The 14,609-nt window shown below is 42.2% G+C and overlaps 1 protein-coding gene across 1 annotated transcript in view; it reads right to left on the bottom strand.

Moving 5' to 3' along the window:
• The window catches only part of LOC126298209 (hemicentin-1-like), a 748,827-nt gene that overhangs the window by 186,999 nt on the left and 547,219 nt on the right, over positions 1 to 14,609 (bottom strand). The window contains exons 41-42 of the mRNA XM_049989513.1: positions 9,207 to 9,361; positions 2,750 to 2,934 (exon numbers count right to left, since the gene is read on the bottom strand). Coding sequence (XP_049845470.1) covers positions 2,750 to 2,934; positions 9,207 to 9,361 — 340 coding nt within the window. The remainder of the gene's footprint in view (positions 1 to 2,749; positions 2,935 to 9,206; positions 9,362 to 14,609) is intronic.

Here is a 14,609-nt window from a genome sequence, read left to right as displayed (position 1 = left end):
CATCAGTTACTGGTTATTAGTGTGGGCACCCCCCACACCATAATGCATCAACCTTGAAATTTCGAAAAATCTGTGCACACTGGGTTCCCCACCAATTGACTGCCGAACAGTGCAATACACAAATGCCACTGTCTTTGAGACATTTGCAACATTAACATGAGGAGGAATAAGGCTTTCTGTCACGTATTGTCACAGGTGATGAAAGACGGTGTCACCATTTTGAACCAGAAAGCAAGCATCAGAGCAAGCAGTGGAAACATGGGATTTCACCACCTCCAAAGAAATCAAAGGCCGTGCCCAGCAGTTCTGGTAAGGTCATGATATTCTTCTTTTTGACCACAAGAGCCCAATGCTTGTTGAGTTCCTGAAATGGAGAAGCACCATCAATGCCCACCATTATCAAGCCTACAGAACCTTAGATGAGCCATAAAGTCAAAATGCTGAGGCATGTTGTCCAATAGCGTTATCCTCCTGCATGATAATGCCTGCCCACACACGGAAAATGCAGTGAAGATGACACTGCAGTGCTTTCAGTGGGAAACACTGGAACTTCCACTGTATAGTCACGATCTTTCGCCATGTGACTTTCATGTGTTTGGACCTCTAAAACAAGCTATTCACTGACATTGATTTGCAGCAGACAATGAAATGAGTGACTGGGTCCAGGCCTGGATCCAACAGCTGCCTACTAGCTTCTTCAAGTATGGAATCAATCAGCTAGTGTAGCAATGGGATAAATGAGTCAATGGTTTTGGCAACTATTTTTGAGTATATGTACTGTGTATAACTAGATTTTTGAGTTAATAAAATTGTTACCATCACTTTACGCTAGTGAGTGGGTTTCATTTGAATGTCCCTTATAGTTCACCATAAACAGTGAAATCCCCACACAGCTGGTTTTCAAAGCATAATGTCAGTTATGAAACAAAAATTTATTCTTACACCTCTCTATAAGTAGTTGGACATCACTCAAAATTGGCTGTTTGTTGTTAGAATGCCAATGAGTAAGACCTATGTCAGGTGCAATCTTGGTGCTGGCTAACGAGACAGTCATGTATGTTCAATAAAAGAAAATATGCACACCAACACGAACGAAACTCAAGAAATTAATATGTAAAGACTTCTGAACGATTTCTGTAACTCAAATGAAGGAATATTTTAATTGAATTGTGTTGTGATTAACAAGAGTCAGGAATGTCATTATCATTGGAACTAGTGATTGTTGGACGTGCAGATTTTTACTGTGGATTGAATTAAATGAAGTATCAGTGTGTAATCCTTTGCAATAAATTATTAAAAACTGTGACTTTTTTGTGTAAATGTGAAATGTGTTTTTGCTCTACTAACCAATAATAAATTTACCACTGTTACTGTAGTGCTGATCTGGTTGAATATGCTAAAACTTGTTTTTGTTGACAAACTTGTCACTGTTCTTAATAATCAAAGTTGGTGAAGAATAAATGTGTTAATGCAGTCTAAATCATGGTGTCATGTACATATTTGAACAACAACCATCCCACACTCATTTAGACCTTCAACTTTGCAGTGATTGAGATTGGTGCTACAAAGAAGAGACTATGAGGATCAGATCAGTTTCTTTACAACATTCTTGAAGTTCTCATGCCCACTGCAACAGTAAGTGATGATGTCACTGGGTCAATATGGGAACACTTATGGGTCATCTGATGTGGAACCCCCTGTTCAAAACTGTGCATTGAGTTGAGTGCTCCAAAGCATTTCTGCGTGCACCAACACTGTACTCTGTCATTGTATCTGCCACAGATCACCACCTATGTTGCTTTATAACCATCTATGTTGCTTTACAGAATGGGCAAGCTTCCAAACCCCACATTCTGTGATGAGACATGGACATGCAGCATTTTATCATATACCCAGGGTTTCCCCATCCTTCAATTATATTCCATCTGACCAGCTTTGCCATTTCCAGATGTTTGTTCCTCACTGCCAGTTCATAACAATCTGTTTTCTGTCTGTTTATGTCTTTGGTCTTCCCCATATGCAGCCCGCATTGTCACTAGAATGATTCCTCATTTATCTCTGCTCCACTTATATACTTTCTTTAACACATTGTGTCATGTAACACCCCCAGACAGCATTCAGTTTTGTGGTGGTCAGTGGTCATATTGTCTTGGCTCATCATCGTATATAAATGAAGCGTTTCTTTATGCAGTACTCCATTGACAAATTTCATAATAAATGTCTCTTACAGCATATCTGAGATATTCTCTTTATGGGCATTATGTGTTCAAATTCAAATAGCAAGAAAACTAATACATTATTTACTCATTCGTTCTTTTCATATGTTATTTGATGCTTAATTTAAACTTTTGAGCATACTATAGAAATATGTGGTTTAGTTTGGGCAAAGATTGTGCCAATATGAACCAAATAACTACTGGTTGAGTATCACTATTCGCTGTGAAATGAATAATGTTGTCATGTTTTGATTGTTTCCCCCCAGTCTTCTGAATTTTCAAAACAAGCCCCTGCAAAGTAATGGCACTTTTAACACAATTTCATTTATTTCACAGCATGAAGCTGCACTGAATCCAGAATTATTTTTTTTCAGAAGGTTCTCATATCTCACAATAAAGGTCAACCAGAACAGACTTGTGGGGCAGAAGATTCAGACTCTTTTATTTACTATAAAAACAGATGCACACAATGCCTTCATCTTGGGTGTGTAATGGAAAAAAGAAAATGAAAACTTGTGAGAAACAAAACTAACCAGCCTCCATGGATGGGGCAAGGTGGTTGGTGGCAGTATTCTTCTTGAGTATCTGCTCCTTGGCACTGGTTGCCTCCATAAGCAGGAGTAGGGCTGTCACACCTGCGGTAGCGCTTACGATTTGCTAAGCCACATGATGCAGAACACTCACTCCATTCAGACCACCCACTCCAACCACCATGTACCTTAAAGAACAAAGAAAAACTCAAATGAATATCATATGTAAATTAAAAGGATACAGAAATTTTGTACTGATTGAAAATTAATAAACTAAGTCTAGCAATTTATGCAGAGATGCAAAATGCTTGAAGTGTTTACTGAACATTTTCTTGTTTGCCAACCAATTGGTGTTCAAGCAACATTTTTGCATAAAGATCACTCATTGCTATGCAGTTATTGTAAGGGGAAAGTAGAACAACAATTAGGTATTAAAGGTAATATCACGTGTAAGGGAGAACAGATGGAAGAAATACAACTACAAGAAGATACAGCACTATACACAAATTATTAATAGCACTTGATATGCTCTCAGAAACCCAAAAGTAAATTACATCATGGAGCTAAATGCTGATGGCTGACATGCACGTGTGATAGTGGCTGACATGTACAGACACGTAATATCAGTATGTAGAAGAAGATAAGAGCATCTACTACTTCAGCATTGAAACATAAATAACAGTACTAGCACCAACATTGACAACAAAATTTGATCTTGCTCATTCATCAAAACAATGACAAAGAAAATAGCTCACAAGGAGACAAAAATTAATCCAAATTCTCTATCAGAAGATGTGGCATACACCACTTCTAACAAACACCGAACAACGCCCTCCAGTACGCGGCCGCCAAATACATCGCTGGCCGCACTTCTCTGGGCGGCCCGCTGCTTCCATCGCTGGCCGTCTTCACACGCACGCTCCCTTATGTGGCCGAGAAATACATCACTGGCTGCACTTCTCTGGGTGGCTCGCGGCTGCCATAGCTGGCACGCGTTTGTCAGCACACAGCAAATGGCTACACCAGGAAACATTGCGATTGGTTTTCCCTGGAAAACAGCGACCCCAGCAGACAGCTCCATTAACTAGCAAGCCTTATATAAACCCGGCCACTGCCGCAAATGACAGTGCTCATCGGGAAGTGCAGCACGCCATGTTCCAGCTGCTTGTGGATGACTTACCGCACCACTCGAGGTTACCTGGCTGCTTGGCGGAAATCTTGCGACTTCACTTGGAGAGGCTGAACTTCACTGGACTTGGGAATAATTACGGAACGTGCACCCCCCCCCCCCCCCCCCCTGCACATTTGGACATCGGTATAACCAAACTTTAGTTATGCATTACTTCTGAGTGTGAGCCTAGGTAGACGCTTGGCTACCATAATTGTTAAAAAGTGATTTGTGATTTAATAAACCAGATGGAAGAGGTTATTGTGTTATTCCAGGTTATAACAGTAGAGAAATGATGGATATATAATGATGAGGAATGACCAAACAACCAATAATCAAATTCTAGAGAGCTACTAAAAATGAGCCATAGCTGGTAACACATCAAAGATGGGAACTAAGATGGGAGAAAACAAATAAGAAAGCAATATGTCTAACTTCCAATATTCACTGTTTGTACTCATTTGTGCTGTGATTGTTACTTAACCCAATCTGCATTTGTTTCAAAAATCTACACTCCTGGAAATGGAAAAAAGAACACATTGACACCGGTGTGTCAGACCCACCATACTTGCTCCGGTCACTGTGAGAGGGCTGTACAAGCAATGATCACACGCACGGCACAGCGGACACACCAGGAACCGCAGTGTTGGCCGTCGAATGGCACTAGCTGCGCAGCATTTGTGCACCGCCGCCGTCAGTGTCAGCCAGTTTGCCGTGGCATACGGAGCTCCATCACAGTCTTTAACACTGGTAGCATGCCGCGACAGCGTGGACATGAACCGTATGTGCAGTTGACGGACTTTGAGCGAGGGCGCATAGTGGGCATGCGGGAGGCCGAGTGGACGTACTGCTGAATTGCTCAACACGTGGGGCGTGAGGTCTCCACAGTACATTGATGTTGTCGCCAGTGGTCGGCAGAAGGTGCACGTGCCTGTCGACCTGGGATCGGACCGCAGCGATGCACGGATGCACGCAAAGACCGTAGGATCCTACGCAGTGCCATAGGGGACCGCACCGCCACTTCCCAGCAAATTAGGGACACTGTTGCTCCTGGGGTATCGGCGAGGACCATTCGCAACCGTCTCCATGAAGCTGGGCTACGGTCCCGCACACCGTTATTCCGTCTTCCGCTCACGCCCCAACATCGTGCAGCGCACCTCCAGTGGTGTCGCGACAGGCGTGAATGGAGGGACGAATGGAGACGTGTCGTCTTCAGCGATGAGAGTCGCTTCTGCCTTGGTGCCAATGATGGTCGTATGCGTGTTTGGCGCCGTGCAGGTGAGCGCCACAATCAGGACTGCATACGACCGAGGCACACAGGGCCAACACCCGGCATCAAGGTGTGGGGAGCGATCTCCTACACTGGCCGTACACCTCTGGTGATCGTCGAGGGGACACTGAATAGTGCACGGTACATCCAAACCGTCATCGACCCCATCGTTCTACCATTCCTAGACTGGAAAGGGAACTTGCTGTTCCAACAGGACAATTCACGTCCGCATGTATCCCGTGCCACCCAATGTGCTCTAGAAGGTGTAAGTCAACTACCCTGGCCAGCAAGATCTCCGGATCTGTCCCCCATTGAGCATGTTTGGGACTGGATGAAGCGTCGTCTCATGCGGTCTGCACGTCCAGCACGAACGCTGGTCCAACTGAGGCGCCAGGTGGAAATGGCATGGCAAGCCGTTCCACAGGGCTACATCCAGCATCTCTATGATCGTCTCCATGGGAGAATAGCAGCCTGCATTGCTGCGAAAGGTGGATATACACTGTACTAGTGCCGACATTGTGCATGCTCTGTTGCCTGTGTCTATGTGCCTGTGGTTCTGTCAGTGTGATCATGTGATGTATCTGACCCCAGGAATGTGTCAATAAAGTTTCCCCTTCCTGGGACAATGAATTCACGGTGTTCTTATTTCAATTTCCAGGAGTGTAGTATGACATGTAAAAACATGGCAGAGTAAATAACAAATGTCTTAAGGGCGATCAGTCACTAGTTATATGGAGGATAAGAAAGAAGATTATGGTTTAATGATGTGTTAAAGGTTTGGTTTATGCAAATTATCTGCTGACATGTATCCAGAAAAACAGGTAAGAGTTCCCGTTACTGATTATGTGAGGATTAGAATCAAGTCTAACAGAGTGACTTCAACACTTGAAAATATAAATAATATTTATTGACAACTATGAGTGGTTCTTTAAAAATGGACTACCACTTAACTTAGATGAAACACAACACAAACAATTCTGTATTTTACAAGACGTGATCAAACCACAAGTAATAATGTGAGAGGGTAAATTAGTTAATGAAATTGAATTCTAAAGACTTAGTTGCTATACTGATAAGAACTTGAAGTAGAATTCACATGTTAAAATCTCCTTTAATGTCTATGGTCTCCAGATCTTGCATGAAGAATAATGTCAGATTTGGGAAATTTAAACATCAAAACTTGTACTTACTTTTCCTATTTTCATTCATTAGTGTCATATTGCATCATATTCTGGGGTACCCTGTTATTGAGAAAGAAAGTGATGCACAGAACGATGTAATAAGGATAATATGTGATGTCCATCCTAGAAACTCTTGTAGACAGCTCTTTAATAAAGTGGGCATATGACAACAGTCTCATGCTACATTTACTTACTTACAGAGTCTTTTTGTCAACAATCAATCACAGTCCAAAAACAGCAGCAACATTCACAAATATAACACTAGAAGGTGAAATAACTTATGTTAGCCATCACTCAGCCTTGGTGTGACACAGAAAGAAATGAGGCACACAATCACAAAAAATCTTCCACCCCTACCTAGTGAGCTAAAGAATTTAACAGATAATTTAATTAACTTCAAACACAATTCCATATAATAATTTCTGAATAGTATAGCATGGTGCGCGCACACACGAGTGTGTGTGTGTGTGTGTGTGTGTGTGTGTGTGTGTGTGTGTGTGTGTGTGTGTGTGTGTGTGCGTGCGCGCATGCACGCTTGTGGGACATCATGGCTAGAGATAATGATTGTGATCCATGGAACACATAAAAAATTAAAAGTGGGTGCCGTTACGTCTGTACATGTGTGATCTTGATGGCCACTTTCATGTACCCTCTATTCAGTTGCATGCTGGAACAATGTAACAACCAATTCAAATTGATGAGTGTCTATTTCAGCTGTGTAGAAGCATTTTATTCCCACAAACAGCTATGACACAACACAGTCAGTTCTACACAGTGTCAAACACACAAGAGCCATGCACCCCCTTAGTCTCTGCAACACATAAAATTATATTTATATAGCACCACACAGGTGGCAAGTGAAGCTCAGATATGTTGTGTGTTCCATCATTGTGTCTACTATCACACATGTTGTGTGTTCCATCATTGTGTCTACTATCACACATGTTTTATGGATAGCTGTGGCTGTATCCACTCTGTTACTGAAGAATTAAAGTCTAATTAGAAAGATCTGCACATGAGAATGTAGTTTTTGCAGCAACATTCTTGATTAATTGCTTCACAGAGTTCTTGCCATGTAAGATTTGTCAGTCTTAAGCTTTCAATATCTTCTCCCACCAACACCATCACCATCATCATCAGTAGATTACATGTCAGTAGGCCTCATGAACAAACATTTGATAATGTTTGATAAAACAGAAAGGCACTGAGGTGGTAAAATTCATTGGATACTTCCTAATATCACATGGGGCATTGTTATCCATAAAAATTCCAATATTGTTTGGGAACATGAAGATCATGAATGGCTGAAAATGGTCTCCAAGTAGCCAAACATAACCATTTCCAGTCAATTGGACTAGAGGACCCAGTCCATTCGATGTAAACACAGCCCACTCTATTACAGAGACATCACCACTTGCACAGTGCCTCATGGACAACTTGGATCCATGGTTTTACAAGGTCTGTGCAACACTAGAACACTACCATCATCTCTTACCAACTGAAATCAGGATGCATCTGAGCTGGCCACAGTTTTCTAGTCATCTAGGGTCCAACTGATATGGTCACAAGCCCAGGGCAGAGGCTGCAGGCAATGTTGTGTGGGTAGCAAAGTCACTCGCATTGGTTGTCTGCTGCCATTACCTATTAACACCAAATTTAGCTGCACTTTCCTAATGGATACATTTGTTATACATCCCACATTGATTTCTGCAGTTATTTCATGCAGTTCTGCTTGTTTGTTAGCACTGACAACTCTCCACAAATGACACTGGCCTTGGTCATTAAGTGAAAGCAGTCACCTACTGCATTGTGTGTGGTGAGAGGTAATGCCTGAAATTTGGTCTATTTGCCACACTTTTGACACTGTGGATCTCAGAATAGCAAATTATTTCATGATTTCTGAAATGGAAGTCCCATGCATCTAGCTCCAACTGCCATTCCACATTCAAAACCTGTTAATTCTCATTGTGTGGCCATTATCATATTGGACATCTTCTCACATGAATCACCTTAGTAAAAATGACACCTCTACCAATGGACTCCCTCTTATACCTTGCGTATGTGGTACTACTGCCATCTGTATATGTACAGATCACGGTCCCGTGACTTTTGTCATCTCAGGGTATCATTCCAATGTATCTAACTACTGGGATTCTGTCATCAAAGAAGCCACTGATGTCAGAATGTGTACCCACAGCTTTAACCAAGACAGTGGCACCACCCTTAGTGGTGGCTGGAAATGGGTACATGAAACTGAAAGGCAACAGAGAAGTCAATTCAGTCTTTCATCACTAATGAAATCCATATCACTAGCAATGTTCTCTAATCATATACAGTGACATAATCTCTGATAGGAAATGGAAGTTCTGTGACTTCATGGTGTCTTCATTAAATAATTAGGCCAACTAAAGTACCTAACAACCTATTGAAATCTAATTACCTGATGATGATGATGATGATGATGGAGAACGTTGTCAAAAGCTTGAGATTGACAGATCTGTTGTGGCAAGAGCTCTGTGCAGCTTTTATTCATGAACTACATATGCTCAATAGTAGCACTCTTTTCATTTTCAGAAGTGTGTCAGGATCCAATAGTTTGCTAATTTTTTAATACTTTTGAGTACAATTACAAGAGTAATTTAAGCTGAGCAAGCCAAGTTGCCTGCTACAAACACAAATGTAGATTCAAAAACTTAATTTCTGGAGGTTGATCATAATATTTTATCTCTGTCAATAAAAACATCCAATCTTTCTATGTGCCTCCAAACACTGCAGTGTTCCTACAGATGAAGACATAAGTACAGTATGTTTCAGACTCTGAGGAAGAATGCTTAAGCTTACTTGACATTCTGCCATGTAGCAGTTGCGCCATTCTTCATTATCTCCTTGGCAACCGATATGTGGTGCAACACACTCTCTCTTGCGAACTTGTTGTCCAGGTCCACAGGTTGTACTGCATTCTGACCACCCTGACCAAGCTCCCCATTCTGCAGGTGCTACAACAAAATTAATGAAATTATGTGAATTGTTTCAAGAAAAAAATAATTAGTTTACATACAATCATAATTTTTAAACACATGTACTGTGAATTTATCTTTTTCCTTTGAAAATTAAACAGGCAGTTCCTTGTTGTTGCTTTCAGTACATGAAGATTGACACCAAAGAAATTATGACACAGTAAATAGCTATTGTTTAGCATTGCATCAGGGAGGTGTTGTTGGAATCTTTTTTGGTTATGAGTCAACTGAGGCTCTTTCATATGTTATAAAATATGCTGTGGAATTGGGTTTTGAAGTTTTGACATTGGAAGTTATAATGCATCTTTCAGCAGCTTGAACTTCTGGTGTTTCAACTTACAAACAAATATACTTATTTAAAAGTAACTGTAAAGTTGAATATAGACACAAGGACAGAAACAAACAACACTGGATTTGAATAAAGGTTTTATTTGTTGCTGTTGCCCAGTGTTAACCTCTTGGTCATTATCTGGTGTCATGCACATATGACTTATGCTAATAGCATACATGTAGTTTTAAATAAGAATGAAAATGTCAATGCACATTCAAACACATCATCAATTAACTTGACTAAGACTGCTTTGGGAATTATAATAGCACATTACTCTGTTTATACGTATTTTCAAACAGGATTTACAACACAAATAAATTTTTTTGTACCCATGTAGGCCTATATAGTATGGTATTAGGTTGTCTTTTGTATGAGAAAAAACTAATAGTGTTGAATAAAATATTTTATTCAAACAACAGGCAGCCTCAGTAGAACCAGGATATCTTTTAATCAATGTCTGATGGCTGTGGACCCAAGCATTAAGAATACAACAGGGATTAAAGTAAATAAATGTATTAGAATGACAAGGTCTAAATAAGTTATTACATGTCAAATCATTACCACATATAATTACTGACATTAACATGAATAGTCATGCACAGGAACAGAATGTATGCAAGAAGAAAAGACAAGTCAATTTGTAAACCATAAAATTATTAAACAAGGTGTTAAGAGTCTGAAAACTGGGATCTAGTATATGTAAACTGTGAGGCAGATGACAAATGGCACCAGTTCTGTAAAGCATTTCATTATTGCTACTATAGAAGTTACTGTCTGATACAGAAAAAATGTAAAAGCCAAGTCATGAATGATGTAACCCAGGCAAGAAGGTATGCAATTCTGCACAAATAAAAAGGAAAAAAATAATTTCAGCTCAACACCACCACAACAAAAACAAAGAGAGAGAGAGAGAGAGAGAGAGAGAGAGAGAGAGAGAGAAGTCTCAGCATATTAGAACATAAAATAATATAGACACAACAAAAAAATTTTCATCACCTTGGTTCCAAGAGATCTGAAACCAGTAAGGAAAATTGGAATAGAAATCAACATAAACATCATTTCTGTCCCTTTTATTGCTCATGAAAGCCACACATTGCAAGTTGTACCACCATACAGCGAGACCTTCAGAGATGGTGGTCCAGATTGCTTTACACACTGGAACTTCTAATACCCACTAGCATTTCCTCTTGCATTGATGCATGGCTGTATTCATCATGGCATACTATCCACAAGTTCACCAAGGCACTGTTGGTCCAGATTGTCCCATTCCTCAATGGCGACTCAATGTAGATCCCTCAGACTGGTTGGTGGGTCACATTATCCATAAACAGCCCTTTTCAATCAATCCCAGGCATGTTTGATAGTATTCATGTCTGGAGAACATGATGGTCACTTTAGTTGAGCAATGTCATTAACCTGAAGGAAGTCATTCACAAGATGTGCATGACGGGGGCTGCAAAATGTCATCCATGAAGACGAATGCCTCGCCAATATGCTGCTGATATGGTTGCACTATCAGTTGGAGGAAGGCACTCATGTATCATACAACCATTACGGTGCCTTCCATGACCACCAGCAGTGTATGGTGGCTACACATAATGCCACCCCAAAACAGCAGGGAACCTCCACCTTGCTGCACTCACTTGACAGCGTGTTTAAGGCATTCCGCTTGACCGTGTTGCCTCCAAACACATCTCTGACGATTGTCTGGTTGAAGGCATATGCAACCTTCATTGGAGAAGAGAAGATGAACCTCGCCATGGATGTTGGGAGTGAATTTGTGCATAATGCAGCCTATTGCACACAGTTTGAGTTGTAACATGATGTCCTGTGACTGCACGAAAAGCATTATTCAACATGGTGGCATTGCTGTCAGGGTTCCTTTCAGCCATAATCCATAGGTAGCACTCATACACTGCAGTAGTAGCCCTTGGGTGGCCTGGGCAAGGCATGTCATTGAGAGTTCCTGTCTCTCTGTAGCTAATCCATATCCGAACAACATCACTTTGGTTCACTCCAAGACACCTGGACACTTCCCTTGTTGAGAGCCCTTCCTGGCACAAAGTAATAATGTGATAGTAATTGAACCACAGTAGTGGCTGTCTAGGCATGGTTGACCTACAAACAATAAGAGGCATGTACCTCCTTCCTGGTGGAATGACTGGATCTAATTAGCTGTCAGACCCTCTCCATGTAATAGGCACTGCTCACGCATGGTTGTTTACATATTTGGGTGGGTTTAGTGACATCTCTGAACAGTCAAAGGGACTGTGTATGTGATACAATATCCATAGTCAACGTCTATCTTCAGGTGTTCTGGGAACTGGGGGTGATGCAAACTGTTTTTTATGTGTGTATGTCAGAACTGTGTGTAAGATTTATAGTTCTCATAGAACAAAGAAGAAGACAATGTAAAAACACACAGAGGGCATCTGCCTCTTGAGAGTTGAATAATTTTATGGAAAAAACTAAACCAATCACAATACTGATATATGGAATGACAATCAACCAGAAAGTGGCAGTAGCCAATTTTGTTGCTTATGGTATGAGTTCCTACATAATTCAGAAAGTATGTGGCAACTTTATGGATGTCTTTATGACATTGTATTAACTATGCCTTGTTGATACAGAAGTTGTATCAATATGTAATAAGTGAATTATGTTATTTTTATGTTGTGTATTGAACAGGAAAAAATGCACAGAAAAGTCAAACATTTAGAAGGTGATCATTTAATTACTAACAGTTCAGAGTTATTAATAGTAAAGAATGGTGTAATACAAGATTTGCCATTCATTTATACATTATGTAAATTATCTCTGCAGACTTGCAATACAAGAATTTTTTCTGAAAAAAAGAGAAAACTGATACATATAAATTTCAGTCTTAGAAAGTGTTTTCTGAAAGTATTTGTCTTGCATGTAGGCATATATGATAGTGAAATGCAGACAGTAAACTGTACAAACAGAAGATTTGAAATGTGGTGCTACATTACAAATCTGATGGTTAGATGTATAGATTGGATAACTAATGATGAGGTACTGAATTATATCAGGAAGAAAAGAAACTGTAGTAACACAATTCACATTTCTGTTGCACTTCACGTAGTGTAGACCGGAAACCGTCTGATAGGCATGCCCAATGTGAACTGACTGGGCATGGCCCGTGCTGTGTGGGTTGTTGTTGTTTCGCCGGCAGAGGTCACATCTGAATTGTTGCGTGCCCTCCGGTGGACGGGACTTTACTTGTGGCAACTACTGTCCGTGACGCACCGTGCCAATGTGCGCCTCCCGCTATCTTTCTGGTGGCTACTGCACTCCTCATTCAGGGGGTAAAGCCACTGCGATCCACTGCATCGGAAGGTGGAGCGTCGTGCAGTAGCGATGACCTCCATGTCCATTGGAAGGCTGGAGTCAAAGGGATCTGACAACCCTCGAGCGAGAACTTTTGAATGCGGCTGGAAGTGACCCACACGAAGAGGCCCCCGTCATCCCACCACCGGAGCCAGGGACAGAACAGGCAACAAGCCGTCGGACTCTGGATCCTGGTCCACCTCGGGAGGGGCAAGACCCAGTGGCAGGGACGATGGGGAAGGGACGACCACAGGTGAACCAGCCTCCTGAGAAACTGGGCCTGCGAGGGGGGCCGGCTCTCGCCAGGGCATCTCTAATGACGGTGATGCTGGTGCTGGAACTACTGGAACCATCGCAGCATGGCGGAGTCACAGGTGGGAGGGGCGCTAGCATCCCCTGAGAAAACAACACGGGTGCCGGCAATGGGGAAGCCGGCGCCCGAGGGGTCGGAGGGTGGGTGTCCAAACGTGGACGTAGCTGATTTTGGTGACAACGTACCTCCTGGTCCCCCACCTGCAAGGTATAGAGCCGGCGGCCATTGCGGCGCAGGACCACTGCTGGTATCCAACGTGGATTTGGACCAATCCCACGTGCCCAGACCAACATACCCGGTGGATAGCCGGGTACCCCATTTTGCAAAGACTGGCGAGGAGCAGGCCGGAGGAGGTGCAGCAGAGTCCTAGGTTGGCGCCCACGGAGGAGCTCTGCGGGGCTGCATTCTCCCATCGGTGTGGGCCGGTATGCCATCAGGAAAAATGCCAATGCCTCCTCCGCAGGAAATTCGTGCACATACTTTTTCATCTGCATCTTAAATGTGCGCACCATGCACTTGGCTTCCCCATTTGATTGTGGATGAAAGGTGAGAGAGCAAAGTGCTGAATACCAAAGCACCTATAAAAATCCTAGGTCTGCGAAATAAACTGAGGTCTATTGTCTGATACCAGAGTGACTTGCAGACCTTCCACAGAAATGATTTTTGTTAGTGCCTGGATTGCAACTTCTGAAGGGGTTGAGGAGAAGTGAAACACATATGGGAATTGGGAATAAGCATCAATGACAATGAGCCAAAAGCCATTGAGAAAGGGGCCCGCAAAATCTATGTGAACACATTCCTATGCCTCGGTTGCAGGCGGCCATGAAGAGAATGCTGACCTATTGGCTCACACACTGGGAACAGGTGGCTACCAAGTGCTCAATTCCTCTGTCAATACTGGGACAATACACATGTATGTGAGCCATGGTTTTAGTATGGGAAACACCCCAGTGCCCCTCATATCATAAAATGGGGACCTCCCTTCGGAAACTTGCAGGAACAATCAAGCAAGGAGCTGCATCATAGGTGGCCAGAAGGAGAACTCCTTCCAAGACTGAGAGGCGGTCTTGTAGAACAAAATAATTATGAAGAGGGTCTGAGGCCTGGCCTGGAGGTCGGGACGACCATCCCTGTTGAACGAGGTGAAATACTTGCCGGAGAACCGGGTCAGCTGCCGTTTCCCTAGCGACTCTAGAAATAGTGATCGGGAAGCCATCAACCACTTGGCGGAA

The sequence above is a fragment of the Schistocerca gregaria genome, chromosome X (genome assembly GCF_023897955.1).
Source record: "Schistocerca gregaria isolate iqSchGreg1 chromosome X, iqSchGreg1.2, whole genome shotgun sequence".
NCBI classification, from domain to species: Eukaryota; Metazoa; Arthropoda; class Insecta; order Orthoptera; family Acrididae; genus Schistocerca; species Schistocerca gregaria.
The sequence above is the reverse complement of the archived record's forward strand: the minus strand, read 5'-3'. Positions and strand labels throughout refer to the sequence as shown.